Genomic DNA, 15,722 nt, shown 5'->3' with positions numbered 1-15,722 from the left:
AGATGTGTCAATTTCTAAATCTGATTTTAAAAATTTGAGTATGTATAGTTTAGAATTTTTTAAACTTTTGATTTTTGAAACAATTCCAAATTTACAGTGTGGTTGTCAGAATAATGTAAAGAACTCCTGTATACCCTTTATTCAGACTTACCAAATTATAGTATTTTACCACGTTTGCTTTGTCATTCTCTGGGTTTTTTTCTGAACCGTTTGAGAGGAACTTGCAGATATCATGTAATTTAAGCGTGCAGAGAGGAGCTGTTAGTAAATGATAAAGGCCGCTGTTAAGGGTGCAGTTACTACCAGTCACGTGTCTACTAGATGCTTTATGTACATTAACCTCATTTAATCCCTACGGCCTGATGAGGTGGATGATGGTATTATTTATGCTCATGTTACAAATGACAAAGTTGAGTCTCAGAGTTTACGTAAGTGTATGTAGCTGATGAGAAACAGAATTTCTACCAAGATCCATATGGCTTCACAGTCCATGCCCTTCTCCGCCAAGTAAATGGTTTCATTCTTCCAAAGATTAAAAATCCCTGCTTAGTGGTTCTCTGCTGAGGGTGAAGAGTGCAGCACAGACTTGGGAAAAGATCCTCAAGTCATTCTTGGGTTCTCCGTTCCCTCACCCTGCCTCACTTGCCAGCCATCCCGTTATCTGAGAGCACTGCAGGCAAAAGAGTGAAAACAAAGCATGCCAAGAAACAAGACAGTAAGCAGGCTTTTTGTGGAAATGGATGTTCTGGGGCAATGTTCTCTCTGACTCCTCACTTTACCCCCTTCGTTGCAGGCCAAGCAGATAGAGCTTCAGTTCACTATCGGCGAAGCCATCACCAGTGCTGCAATAGGAACTAGTTCTGTGGCCGCCCGGGATGCCTGGCTGGTGGCTGAAGAAGAATATACGCCCCCTGCCGGTACCATATAGTCAGCTAATCAGTTTGTTACCACCAAGTAACCCTCTTCTGTTCTTGTTATCACCTTTGAGCAAAAGAAGAAAATGTATACATTCCATTTTAACTCTCTTTCCAGTATTTATACATGTCTTTATCAATTTGGCTCAGTCAAGAAAGACAGTTGGTTAAAGGAGACTGAGCACAAAATGAACGAGAACTGTTTCTTTAGTCCTTTGGCAAGCAGGCAGGGGAGTTAGCTATCGATTACCTTCAGACTTGTGCTCTATTCGTGAGGATTGGTGTGTTTAGCCAGTGTTAGAGGTTGAGGCCTAGCAGTTTCCAAGTTTTGTGTCCCCTATTCCTTTATCACACAGTGCAGGTCGTGCAGCAGGTGCCTCTCCACTAAGTCACTCTGGCTTTTAGTGACCACGCAGGTGAAGGGGCATGCGTTTTCTGATGACGTGTTACAGGTACTGTGATTTCACACGTCTCGTATGCTGTGAACATCCTACAGGGCACAGGATGGCTCTCCACAGCAGAGTGTCCTGCCAACCTCAGTAATGCCAAGGTTGAGGAACTCTGAAGTGACAAAGGAAAGGAGAACAGTGGCGTAGTAGCTGGAGGAGGAAAGTGAGGTTGATAGAGGCTGGTTTGCCTGTTAGTGTTTAGATGGAGATGTTGGGAAAGATACGGGAGAGAAAGAAAAATGGCTGACACTAGGACGAATGGGGATAATTTAAAAAAATTAAGACAAAACGAATACAACATTGTAAATTAACTGTGCTCCAATAAAAAATTAAAGACAAACAAATAAATAAAAGGAAAAAATATTTATTTTAAAAACTCCATGTGCAATTAAGGTCTAAAAGGAAATAGAAAGGAAGAGAAATACTTTTCTTTCCTGCTATCACTGTTTAGATGAGTAAAATTACGTTAATCATATGGGTATTAAAAAAACTTAAGACAGTTTTCTAAAAAGAGAAATTTTAGGTTCAGAGCAACACTAAGAGGAAGGTGCAGCGGTTTCCCGCACCCTCTCCCCCTACGCGTGCCTGGCCTCCCCCGTGGTGGTGATAATGTTTCATTCTAGGGAACTAAAGTTATCTGAGTACCTTTGAAAGGTTATTTCGTTTATGCTAGGTTCTGAAGTGAATGATTATCAATTCCTTCAGCAATTTATTTAAACACCTTAGTCATTTAGATCTTAATATGTTGTATTGAGTAAATGTTGATTAAAATTTAGTCTTTCTCAGGAAGCTCTGTTCAGTTATTTTAATTGCTTCTTATCATTCTTTCCCTTTCCCTTTAGGAGCTAAAGTTAATGATGTGGTCCCCTGGGTGTTGGATCTGATTTTAAATAAACATATCATCAGCTCCAACCCACATGTGAGGCAAGCAGCCTGCATCTGGCTCCTTTCCCTTGTGAGGAAGCTAAGTACCCATAAAGAAGTGAAGGTAAGCCATTCTGTAAATGTGATCCAGCTCTGTTGGAAACTGTTTATGAAATATTTCTAATAGAAAGGTGGGAGGAAGGGAAGTGTATGGGAGTGAGGGCCACTAACCAGTAACACATATTTTGAAATAAGCTATACGTGAAGGAATGAAGGATGGTACCTGATATATATGGGCTGGAAGGTGATTCTTAAGTTGAAGGTACAACGTCAGAGGAAGTGGTGAGGATGGGGAGGCTCAGACTGTGTGCGTTAGACCACCTGTAAGTGCTACAGCCTTCAGGTAATTTGGCCACCTTCGAAGATGAGAGCACAGCAGGGTTTGTGACTGCCTCTGGTTGCGAGACTTCACAGGGGTTGTGTACCCATAGAGCAAGATTTTTATTCTCCCAAGGAGGTGGAGTTTCAGTGTTCTGAATGCCTTTTTTCTTCTTTCAGTCTCAGCTTAAAGAAATTCAGAGTGCATTTGTTTCTGTTTTGTCAGAAAATGATGGTAAGTAATTGGTAAATATTTGATTTCCAAACTTCTTTAAACTTGTATTTTAAATTTTGAAAAATCTGGATTAATGAACATAGAAGAAGGCTACAGGAAACTTGATTCTTAATGTATTTATTTATTAATTAGATCATTTATTCATTAGATCAGTTTTGCATTTAAAAGTGGAGCCGAGGCCTTCTTTAACGTTCGTACTTGTACCAAATAATAGCTTTCTTCTCCTGTTACTTAGAATTCCTTTTTTCTTTGTGATTTAAGCCAGGAGAGACTGCAAATATTTGTGTTAGACATTTAAATAGTAGCTTTGTTTTATTAATTTTAAACATGTGGTCTGATGTTGACTTTTCATTTAAAAAATTGCACGTGGGCATCCTGAAATCCTGTGATTACCTCTCATGTGTGTGACGTGCATCCACTGGCCCTTTGTCAACCATGCACTGCACACTAAGGCCCAGCAGGGTTGACTTGGCTTGTGAGTTGGATGTTCTGTGAATGTAGTTCTCATTTACAGAGACTTGCTGGTGTCATGTCCACTCAGATGACTTAGTATGTTTTTAACAAAATAGGCAGGTTGATTATGTTTTCATATCTTTACTTTGATATCATTTTGAGTTAATGTTACAAGTTTAACTTTTTTTTTACTTGATGGCCAGAGGACAAATTTTTCTTAAAAGAATATTGTTTTGTCTGACTTCTGTGTAGAACTTAGCCAAGATGTTGCCTCAAAAGGCCTTGGGTTGGTGTATGAACTGGGCAATGAACAAGATCAGCAGGAGTTGGTTTCTACTCTTGTAGAAACACTGATGACTGGCAAAAGGTACAGTGAACTTGAAAATTTCAGATTTGAACATGCAGGGCAAGTTTTGCACATACTGAGAATATGAAGTGGAAGAAGGAAAGTTCAGCTTGTGATTTTCCTGTTTATTAAGCCTTTTCTAAATTGCAAGTCATTGATTGTTATACTGTGGATAGCAGTTTAATTACCCAGTGTATACTGTTTAGAAAGTAAACTAAACTACTGTTTAGAAACAGGCCAGTAATTCAGGCTTTGAAAATTGAATGATCTTGGGACAGGTAAAGCATTGGATTACAGAAGTACCGTAATTACCGTTGGCTAAATGGAATGAAGACGTGGAGAGGAAGTGTGTCACGCAAGTCCGATCTGTGAAGAGGAAGGGGGGCAGTCATTCTCGTACTTGGTCGCTGCTTTATGTTACCTTCCTTGTAGGAAGAATAGTTGTCAATGTGTGACCACATTTAATTCAGTGTAACTTTATGTGGGATGTCTTTTGTATGTAACTTTATGTGGGATGTCTTTTGTATCTATTTGTTCTTCCTAGACTTCATTTTACAAAATTCTCTGGCTGATGGGAAGGGTTAGTTGACTTTTACATCTTGCACACTGTAGATACTTGATAGGGAATTTGATTTTATCAGTTTACAAATGAAATGTATGCATTAGTTGAATGGTGGTATGAAAATTTTGAGGCTAATTTAAATTCTTGGTGTTGTTTTCATTTAGAACTAAGCATGAAGTTTCTGGAGAGACAGTGGTGTTTCAAGGAGGCCTTGGCAAAACCCCTGATGGGTAAGTGTGCCAGATCCATTGATCAGTCACTATAGACATCTCTCCGTTGGAAAAGGTGCTCACCAGGTTGATTTCCACCCTCGTGGGAGGTGTTGTGTGTTAGTGGAAGAAGAAAATGTCAGTGAAAAAGCCTAGTGTTTTAAGATTGGGTTTCCTGGGGGAGCAGACTGAGATGGAGGTGTGTGTGCTGGAAGTTTATTGAAGGGTGCCTGGGGTCGTCACCCTGGGGGAATGAGGAGGCAGGACAGGTCCGGTGGCCGAGGAGGAGCTGAACTGCTGCCCCCGCTCACGAGACCGTGACCCGTCACGGAGCTCTGGGACTGGGCTGGGAGGGCCTGCAGGGAGGTCCTGCTCTGTGTCCCCTCCTCAGGTCTTTTCACCCCCTCAGCGACTAGCCATTGGTGGTGGGCTGCTCTCGGGGAGGACCTGACCTTGGGCTGAGGGCAGTTCTGTCAGCTCCCAGCCAGTGGGTCCTCAGGGAGGAATCGGCACCCACTGCACCTAGTTTTTTTGGGGGGCATCTGTACTTGGTGTTTTGGAGTCCACCAACTTGGCATTTCAAATTACTTCGTAGAGCCTTATACCTCTTTTGTCTTATCATTATTCCATCATGGTTGATACTGTTGCTTTTCCTCTGAAAACCCTCAGGTCCAGCTGCAGCTTGCTGGGCCTTGCTGGGGAGTCCCCAGAGCCCTGCCTCAGGCTGTCTCTCCTGAAGCTCCGTGTTTTCACACTGAAGTTGTTTCATTCCACTTATCCTCCCTCTAGACTCCCTCTGAGTTTTAAAAAAAAGTGCTCACTTTTCACAAAATAATGGAAAAGATCAGGTAGTTGAGCAAATACAGAGAGGGACGTTAACAGGACTTGAAGAAGTTGTTATCAGGATTGGGATGCTGTAGCTTAGAAAAGGTGTAGGGAAGACAGAAGTTGTCTTCAGACGGTCCTCTTAGGATCCTGAGAGAGATGGGTGCACAGTGTACCGAAGAATTATTGCCGTCTCCTGAGGTGATGAGGGCTCCACCCTCATGGGCATCACAGGTGCCTTAGGTCATTTACCAGCCATTGCTGAGAACTGAAGTAGGCGACTTTTTATATTCTCGTCACCCTGGTTCTCTGCCTCTGTGGTAATGGGGTAACTCAATATTGGAAATTTAGCGAAAACATAATTTTAAAATGTCCTAGTAATATTGGTAATGTAATTTTTTTAATAGTCTGGAGGTGGAGAAATACATTACAGCATACTTTTTCATTTTTGTTTTCAAGCCAGGGCCTCTCTACTTACAAGGAGCTTTGTTCTCTGGCAAGTGATCTTAGTCAGCCGGATCTGGTGTATAAATTTATGAATCTAGCCAACCATCACGCAATGTGGAACTCTAGGAAGGTAAGTGGCTATTGCTGGACATTTTATTTTTTTCCTCCCTCCAAATCAAACCTCCTGCATTGGCAGACGGGGACAACTGTTATGCAATGTGTTTTGTAAAAGTCTGTGATTAGAGAGATCTAGATCACCACATAGCTGCTATTATTGATTGGTAAAGCTGGACACCCAGTAAATCAGGCTCTATTCAGGGACGAGGACAGGAGGAAGAATTTTGTGACATTTGATCTGTGGATATCATATCTGAGCCACGTTGTTTTATTTTTTTAGGGTGCTGCTTTTGGTTTTAATGTAATTGCTACCAGAGCTGGAGAGCAGCTAGCTCCTTTCCTGCCTCAGCTGGTTCCTCGTCTTTATCGTTATCAGTTTGATCCCAACCTTGGCATTCGACAGGCAATGACAAGTATTTGGAACGCGCTGGTCACTGACAAGTCAACGGCAAGTATCTGTGAGCCCTTGTCCCAGGTGACACATGGCATGTAAACCCACGCTCATCTTCCTTTCTACTTGGTGTACTTTTTTGTTTAAACAAACAGACTTTCCCTTCATCCCTTGCTTTCTTCCTTCTTTCAAGGTATCAGAGATGCTCATGGCAACATTTATTGAAATCTCAAAAATGGAAACAATCTAAATGTCCATTGGGTGGATGGTTAAGGAAGTGGCAGTGTATCCACACAAATGGAAAACCGTATGTCGATAGTTAACCACTGACGTAGCGGAGAACAGGTCGTGGTTCTTGCCTTCAAGGAGTTCACGTAGTTGGGGAGGTAGATAAGGAATCAGGCAGTTATTACCATATTTGGTTTTTTTCTCATCTGGCTGCTTCTCATATCCTCCTTCGCTGTGAGATACTAGGATTTCTCAGGGCTTGCCTCTGAGTACCGTTGACTCTCTCCACTTTCTCTTGTTAGATGAGCTCATCAGTTCCAGGGCTTACGTGTCATCTTGATTGTGATGGTTCCCAGTCTTTACTTCTGGCCCAGGCACGACTTGTGCTCCTGACTTGTCTGTCTCACTGCCTGCTTGACATTGTCACTTGGATGTTGTTTCGAGATACCTTAGACTTAATATGTCCAGAACAGGACTTAAAAAAACAAACTTCCCCCTCTCTTCTCCTCGGCGTTCATTCATTTACCCCAGCTGGGGAACTGGGCATCATCCTTGATTATTGTCTGTCTCACCCTCACCCTCAATTGAATCCAGTAGCAAATTCTGTTGATTCTACTTCCAAAGTATTTCTCCCTCCCTCCCTTCCTCCCTTCCCTTCTTCCCTCCTTCCTTTCTCTCTCTCTCTCTCTTTCTCTCTCTCTCTTTCTCTCTTTCTTTCTCTCTCTCTCTTTCTCTCTTTTTCTCTTTCTTTCTTTCTTCCTCCCTTCCTCCCTTCCTTCCACTGTGTGGCTTGCAGGATCTCAGTTCCCTGACCAGGGATCAAACCCGGGCCCACAGCAGTGAAAGCGCTGCGTCTTTTTTTTTTTTTTTTTTTTTTGCGGTACGCGTGCCTCTCACTGCTGTGGCCTCTCCTGTTGCGGAGCACAGGCTCCGGACGCGCAGGCGCAGCGGCCATGGCTCACGGGCCCAGCCGCTCCGCGGCATGTGGGATCCTCCCGGACCCGGGCACGAACCCGTGTCCCCTGCATTGGCAGGTGGACTCCCAACCACTGCGCCACCAGGGAAGCCCAAAGCGCTGCATCTTAACCCCTGGATCTCCAGGGAATTCCCTCCAAAGTATTTCTTGAATCTATTCTCTTTTTTCCTAATTCTTCCCTGATGAACAGGTTGTCATCTTTCTCTTCTCTTTGCCTTCTTTCATTTAATTACCAGTAGCAAAAGTGATTTTTAAAAACGCAAATTGGATTGCATTTTGGGTTAAAATCCTTTGGTGGCTTCCTAGTTCACTTTAAAAAAACCCCATGACCCTTACCCTGTCTTTCCATGCCTGAGCATGATGCAGCCCTTTCCTCTGTCTCCAGTCTGTTGCTGGTAGGCACTGGAGGGTTCCACCTGGAGGGTTCGGTGAGTTCTGTTTGCTCTAGGAGAGTACTTGGTACCACTGGGTCAACTGAGATCTAATAGGTTGAGTTCAGGGCCCAGGCTTAGGCTCTCAAGATGTGAGTGTCACCTCTGTGTGAGTGGAAGGTGAAGCCACAGATGTGGATGAGATGACTATGGAGACTGTCTAGAGACATGGACATAGAAAGACATCAGTTTCTTAAATCTTAGGTGAGTTATTTCCTCCCTGTCTTGGTTTTCTTAAATGTAAGTGAGGATAACAAAACCTCTCCTACCTACAAGAGTAAAAGTGGAAAAGCCGTAAGTTTTGAAGTTCTTTGGATTAGCATAAAAAGTGAATCTACTATCGGTGTGTGTAGTTATTACCAAATGGATAAGTGTATATCAAAACTAAAGAGGCTTAAAAGATTAAATTTGTCTTCATTCTGAACAATCAAGTGCTTCTTTATGTGCCAGACGTGGTGCAGGCTACCAGGGAGGCAAAGACAAGTGAGACACTGTCCCTGCCCTCGAGGTCTCAGTGTGAAGGGGCAGGACAGTTACTGTGCTGTCTGATACAATGTGCTTAAGAAGGTGCCGTGGGAACATAAGGCAGAGTAGGCCAGTCCTGTCTGCGAAGGTGATGCCTGACTTGAATCTTGGACAAGTAGGAGATAGAAGAGGTAGAGGTAGTGTGTGCTAGGGAGTGGAGGATGAGACAGGACATACAAGAACTTGGGAGCTAGATGGTCCCAGGAGGGCTTCGTACCCACGCCTGGGTGATTGGACTTTATTTTCATGCACTGAGGAAAGTAAGAGGATCATGTTTGCATTTCAGGATGATCAGCTGGGCAGCTTTCAGCAACTAAAGTGGGGAGAGAGTTGTGGACTGAGAGGCCTAGGGAGACACTTAGGCTGTTACATACAGAAACACAGTGTGGTAGAGATGAATCATTTGATTATTGATGGATTTTGCATTCTCAGTTTTATCCTTTTGCTTTCATTAGGTGGATAAGTATTTGAAGGAAATTCTTCAAGATTTGGTTAAGAATCTAACCAGCAGTATGTGGCGAGTTCGAGAATCCAGGTACCATTTTTGGAAATATAAGACTAGTCAAATAAAATTGAATTTTTTTTCCCTTCAAATTTCCAAGTTTTATACTTTGTGCAAAAGGAATAAGTTAAAACCACTAAAAAGCATATTTCTGGTTGGGTTAGACAATTAATGATATTTAAGCTCTAGTCAGTGGTTTTCCTAAGTTGTCTTAGTTTTTGTAAGTATGAAATAACAGAAGTAGATCACTTGTTAAATTAGACATCAAGATACATTCATACACTCTCATGACTTTGTAGGGTAGCATTTATTTTTACATGTATAATTTATGTTTATTCAGTGCCTGCTATATGCTTGGCAGTGTGCTAGGCCCTGGAGGTATATTGGTAAGTAAAAAATGATGTATCATCTTAAAGAGATTATATTATAGTTGTGGGAAATAGACATTTGATGAGTGTACATGCCATGTGCCTGTGGTATATTTGAGGCACCAAGAAGAGAGTAGTCGTTGCCGTCTCGGGGTGAGGGGGTTAAGACTAGAAATATAGGCAGAATCCATATTCTTGTTTGATATGAATGTTTCATAGTAAAAGATTGAGCTTTCTTGATCATATATTTGAAACCAAATTGTTTATTTTCAGCTGTTTAGCTCTGAATGATTTATTGAGAGGAAGACCCCTAGATGACATCATTGATAAACTTCCAGAAATTTGGGAAACTCTCTTTAGAGTACAAGATGATATAAAGGTACTATATACATAAGTCTGCATTTATTTATAGAATAGCATAAATTGGAATTGTTAAAATATGTATGTTACATATTTCAAAATTCAATATCCAGACAATTTTTTTTAAAAGACCAGAATTTTCCTCCAAAGTTTCAGGTTTTTTTTTTTTTTCTTGCGGTATGCGGGCCTCTCACTGCTGTGGCCTCTCCCGTTGCGGAGCACAGGCTCCGGACGCGCAGGCTCAGCGGCCATGGCTGACAGGCCCAGCCGCTCCGCGGCATATGGGATCCTCCCGGACCGGGGCACGAACCCGCGTCCCCTGCATCGGCAGGCAGACTCTCAACCACTGCGCCACCAGGGAAGCCCCAAAGCTTCAGTTTTGATGTGTCTGCGAAGTGGCAAGTTTAGGTATCTTTAGATCTAAATTTAATTAAAGTTAAAATAAAAAGCGTAACTACTGCCTGATTTTCTTTTAGTAGAGTTCTTGTGATGCTGTTGATGAGGAACAAATAACAGTTTAGAAATAATCCAAAATAACTCTACTTGGATCAGCTTCATAAGTTGGATCAGTCATTCCCAAATAATGTGACCAGTTTCTCTTTTGCCTCGGCAGTCTAAATTTAAAATTTTTCCATCTTACCATTAAAATTAGGCACTTCAGTTTTTTGCTTTATTCGTCAGAGTTTTTTTAAGTCTTTCAGAATCTTCACATAGATCTCTATACATTTGCTTTTATAATACATTTAGTTTCTAAACTGTTATACTTAATATCCATATTTTTGTAAGGTCAAAATAGGTTGTATCTAATTTTAAAAATAGTAGTATGGCATGGTAATATGTTCCTTGACGGGCAAAGAGCCTAGTGAAATACGATTTTTTACCTAGTAATGAAAGTAGGATTTTTCACCAATTTGTGTAGATTTGGAGGCAGTTTAAATACACATTTTGGGGTAGATGAGAAGGAAACTCTGACGTTGTATAATGTCATATTTTTCTCATTTTTAGGAATCTGTACGAAAAGCAGCAGAACTGGCTCTGAAAACGCTGAGCAAGGTGAAAACTCTTGTCTTATACTGGGGGGGGGGTGAAGTGGGGCAGGACTCTATGTGACAGTGAAAATTATGACTTACTTTTTTGTCATGTAAAGTGACATTTAGTTGCAGTGTAACTGGCTTCATGTGACAGCCCACTTCTTAACAATGAATGGGAAACTGGTTGCTATTACATTAGAATACCAGTATTTTTAACAAAGTGTGTCTCTGGGCTCTTTAAATGGAGAGCTCTTCTGGGCCTTTATATAAGATAGGACTTTCTCTTGACCCTGAAGTACACATTACATTTATTTTTTTTAATTTTTTTTATTTTTTGCTGTACGCGGGCCTCTCACTGTTGTGGCCTCTCCCGTTGCGGAGCACAGGCTCCGGACGCACAGGCTCAGCGGCCATGGCTCACGGGCCCAGCCGCTCCGCGGCATATGGGATCCTCCCAGACCGGGAGGATACGAACCCGTATCCCCTGCATCGGCAGGCGGACTCTCAACCACTGCGCCACCAGGGAGGCCCCACATTACATTTAGATCAAGCAACATCTGTTCTCTTTATTATTGCTATGTTTATAAGTTAATCTGCCTTTCATACTTATGAGGTTGGCAGCCTTTTTTTTTTTTTTTTTCTCGGTACGCGGGCCTCTCACTGTTGTGACCTCTCCCGTTGCGGAGCACAAGCTCTGGACACCCAGGCTCAGCAGCCGTGGCTCACGGGCCCAGCTGCTCCGCGACATGTGGGATCTTCCCGGACCAGGGCACAAACCCGTGTCCCCTGCATTGGCAGGTGGACTCTCAACCACTGCGCCACCAGGGAAGCCCTGGCCGCCTTTTTGAAACTGGTTTCCCACTTGAACTTGATTTTGTGGTATATCAGTGCCTTCTAATGTATTAGAAGGTTTTGAATCCAAGTGTTTCTTATTCCACATTTGTGTTCTTGACCTCTGTGTTATGCTGCCACCCAAAGTTATTGATGATGATCATGATAATAATACCTTAAGCCTTCTTCAGAGTGCTTTCTAAACATTTTCTCATTTCATCTTCAACTGTTTCCTGTTTCACAAATTAGAAGACCAAAGCTTAGAAAGTAAAATGCATTACCAATTTTCTGTTCAGTTATTGGCAGACATAGGACTCAATCCCAGATCATGAGATCTTCTTTTTCTTTCTGTGATATCGTAGAAAGTAGAGTCACTTATCCTTTTCTATGGATATAGGAAGTAGGAAGTATTTTGTCAGATGAACGCGTTACTGGGTGAGAGGTCAGTTTCATTAATTTCCATGCTCTTTGTATGTGAGGTTTGTGTGAAAATGTGTGACCCTGCCAACGGAGCAGCTGGCCAGAGAACCATTGCTGTCCTTCTGCCCTGCCTTCTGGACAAAGGAGTGATGAGTCCTGTGACAGAAGTTCGAGCCCTCAGGTTTGAATCAGCTGATGAAATTGAATGTATTGGATTTACTTAGTTCTTAGCCACCCAGTAGAAATTGGGTTTCTTTGAATGTTAGATTCTTGAAAGAATGGAGAAATGAGGAGAATCCAGTGGAGTGACCCAATAGCAAATGTGAGAAGTGGTGAGTCAGAACATTTTTGCAGAGACATTCTCATGGGAGCTTTGCTTTTGTCCAGCCTTCTGCCACTCTGCCTCAACCTTGAGTAAAGTGTGTTATTTTCTTGTCATTGGCCTCTGCCCCCAGCAGGCACATCTTCCTATTCTGCTACGCCTCAGGTACTTGAGAGCTTGCTTGTTGGTTATACCACTTAGTAATGTTTCACAGATTATTATGTTTAAAATAAACTGTTTACTGCCTGTGAAATACTCAAGAAGTACACATTTAGATATATATGGCTCTTTTAAGTTAAAATCAGCAGTGAAGGATTCTTTTTTTTTTTTTAACCAGAGTGCTATCTGGGAACTTCATCTGTTCCATTTTTTATTTCACTCTTGAAATTAGATCAAATTAATAGTACCAACACTATTTCATGGTAACTAAATAGTTGGTATGGGAAAGCTCTTCTCAGAAGGATTCACCTAACAAATGCAAAGGAATGATAAAATTAGGATATCACCATTTTGCTGTCCTCAGTAAGATAATCCAGGTAATGATCATAAGTGGCTCCTGAGTCCACTGGTAAAGGCTGACGGGAGGAGCATTATAATGGGTGGTTGGTTCATGCCGACCAAACTTGAACCTGCTCTTCGCTCTTTAACAGCACAAAAAAAGATAAGCATCTTGATGTGATGAGATAGGACATGACCACCTGTGAAAAATTCTTGTTTTAAAAAAAATTGAACTGAACTTGATTTAGCCTGCAGATCTGTATAAGCTACAGAGGAACCTGTTAAGTGACACCATCAGAATACAAATCAATAGCTTAAAAAAAAAAGAGGACAGAAAGACCACTGTTGAAAAAGATTCAGGAAATGCAGTAAATTGCAATGTGTAGATGGACTCTGGATTCGATTTCAGCAAACCAGCTCTTACGGACACTTGTGAAACAATCAGGAAATTTGGATATTAGATGATATGAAAAAAATTCTTCATATTTTTTAGGTGTGAAATGGTATTTTGATTATGATAAAAAGTCTGGGTCTCTTCATGATACATGCAGAAGTTTAGTTAGGGAATACGCTTCAAAATACTACAGTGGCAGGGGGAAAAGTATATGAATGGTCTGTATGTATGGTGGATGCCTAAGTGAAACAAAATTGGCCAAAGGTAGCTGATTGTTGAACTGGGTGGAGAACATACAGAATTGCATTTATGATTCTCTTTACTTTCATATATGTGTGAAAATTTCTATAATAAAAAGTAAAAACAAAAACCAAAAAAAACCCAACACAGAGCTAAGACCAGGCTCTGTACCCAAGGGAGTATGTTCCTTAATGCAATAAAGTGCAGAAACTCCTCATGATTAGACCTGTAGGGCTTCTTGCTTTTGTTAAAAGGACTCAGGAGTTGTGTTTTGTGTGTCTGTAGCATTAACACCCTCGTGAAGATCAGCAAAAGTGCAGGAGCCATGTTGAAACCACATGCACCAAAACTCATCCCAGCTCTGCTAGAATCCTTAAGTGTATTGGAGCCTCAAGTTCTCAATTATTTGAGTCTCCGGGCTACAGACCAAGAAAAGGTGAGTTGACAACACAGCCATATTGGTAATTATCATGAAGGGAGAGCCCTGTTAAGATACTCAAGAGGCCTTCCAGGGTCCTTAGACAAACTCCATGACTCAGATGATACTTTCACCACCCTTGAAACAGCTCAACTTCTATAACCACATGCAGTGTTTTTTTTAGTGGGGGGGCGGAGAGGGCTCATACACTGTTATGTGAAGTGAATGAAAAATGATACTTCCATCCAAAAAAATACATCAATACATTTATTTAACACGGTTTTTTGTACATGTTTGTTTATTTTCTAGGGGTTGGGTCTACACCCTCAGAGTCCTTCTAGGGACCATTCCTGCTTTGCAGACCAAGAGGATTTGTAGCTAGATTTTTGCATAGTCCAAAATTATTCTGCTTTTTAGGTATACTGTAGTTCCCTAGTCTCTGATCAGAGTTTTGTTTTGTTCTGTTTTTTTAAATTACAGATGAAACATTTATTGTGAAAAGTTAAAACAACACAGAAGAGTAGAAAGTAATCCCCTAGGAGTCCCCTCTGCTGTGGCAGCACAGTATCATTTCCTGAGGAGTACTCACTGTCAGCAGTTCCTGGGTCTTTTTTCAAATTCTTTTGTAGTCATAGGCTGCAAAATCAAACAAACATACTAATTTTAAAATAGAATCAGGCTGCGAATATTGTTCTGCAACTTGATTTTTGTGTTTTTGGTTTTTTTTTTTGATGTTGGGGGTAGGAGTTTATTAATTAATTAATTTTTTTTTGCTGTGTTGGGTCTTCGTTTCTGTGTGAGGGCTTTCTCTAGCTGTGGCAAGCAGGGGCCACTCTTCATCGCGGTGCGCGGGCCTCTATCGCGGCCTTTCTTGTCGCGGAGCACAGGCTCCAGACGCGCAGGCTCAGTAGTTGTGGCTCACGGGCCCAGCCGCTCTGCGACGTGGGATCCTCCCAGACCAGGGCTCGAACCCGTGTCCCCTGCATCAGCAGGCAGGTTCTCAAACACTGCGCCACCAGGGAAGCCCCTGATTTTTGTTTTTAACAAAATACCCTGTGTATATATAGATCTATTTCATTCTTTTTAGTGCATGCATAGTATCCTACAGTGAGATTATTTTGAACTTTTGTGTGAGAGATTTTGTGGCATCAAAAGTTACGAATGTTCTGTTTTCTCCACATCTTTGCCAACATTGAATAATATCAGTCTGATAAGCAAGAATCTCATTATTCTAATTTAGTTTCCTATTATTAGTGTTGTCCATTGTCTTTTCATATTGTGTTAGCCATTTATAAATATTTCTTCTGTGAGTTGTATGTTTCTACTCTACGTCTGTTTTTCACTTGTTTATGTTTTTACATTGGTCTTTATTAGAACTGTCAAACTCCTGTTATATGATTGTAGAAGTTTTCTCTCAGTGCACTATTTGGTTTTTAACTTACCTGAACTATTCTATTCTGATCACTTACTCTGTTTTCCCTTTGCCTCTGATATGGCTGTTCCTTCTCCAGTCATCATGCTTTCCTCTTTCAGCAGTAATCTTGCCTTTCCTAGGTTCTCACCTGCTAGGTGTTGAGAATTAGGAAACATAAATTCTAGTCCAAACTTTGCAGCCCTAGGCAAGTCGCTTCTGTATGCCTAATTTTTCTCGCTTATTATGTCTGGATAGTGTCAACCTCTCCTATACCATAGTTATTTGATTAAAATGCTATTGTATCAATAGATAGGAGGGTCCTTTATAAAGTTAAAACAATACATGTATAAAATTAAAAATCGTATATTAGATAGAAAATTATTTAGTCTGTTTCTTTATTTAATGGAGGGAGAACCTGAGGCTCAAGAAGGCTGGATAACTTGCTCAGAGCCATACTATGATATTTTCTAACTGCAGTTAATTTCTAACTGCTGTCTGCATTTCTCACTTACGGTGAGATGTTGCCTCTACATATATATGGTTGAGTGTAGGACAAAAGAAATTATTGAGACTT

The 15,722-nt window shown here is 41.3% G+C and overlaps 1 protein-coding gene across 4 annotated transcripts in view; it reads left to right on the top strand.

Annotated features, from left to right (window-relative positions):
• ECPAS (Ecm29 proteasome adaptor and scaffold) overlaps nt 1-15,722 on the top strand; it is a 104,443-nt gene that overhangs the window by 70,869 nt on the left and 17,852 nt on the right. For all 4 annotated transcript variants that reach the window (XM_082623145.1, XM_082623143.1, XM_082623142.1 and 1 more), the window contains 12 exons: nt 794-917; nt 2,206-2,351; nt 2,786-2,840; nt 3,546-3,660; nt 4,366-4,431; nt 5,695-5,812; nt 6,080-6,247; nt 8,806-8,885; nt 9,494-9,599; nt 10,586-10,633; nt 11,922-12,043; nt 13,602-13,752. In XM_082623145.1, coding sequence (XP_082479271.1) covers nt 794-917; nt 2,206-2,351; nt 2,786-2,840; nt 3,546-3,660; nt 4,366-4,431; nt 5,695-5,812; nt 6,080-6,247; nt 8,806-8,885; nt 9,494-9,599; nt 10,586-10,633; nt 11,922-12,043; nt 13,602-13,752 — 1,299 coding nt within the window. The remainder of the gene's footprint in view (nt 1-793; nt 918-2,205; nt 2,352-2,785; nt 2,841-3,545; nt 3,661-4,365; nt 4,432-5,694; nt 5,813-6,079; nt 6,248-8,805; nt 8,886-9,493; nt 9,600-10,585; nt 10,634-11,921; nt 12,044-13,601; nt 13,753-15,722) is intronic.

Source organism: Mesoplodon mirus (genome assembly GCF_964341445.2).
Source record: "Mesoplodon mirus genome assembly, chromosome: 1".
Classification (NCBI taxonomy): Eukaryota; Metazoa; Chordata; class Mammalia; order Artiodactyla; family Ziphiidae; genus Mesoplodon; species Mesoplodon mirus.
Note: the sequence above shows the minus strand (reverse complement) of the source record. Positions and strands in the feature narration are given on the sequence as shown.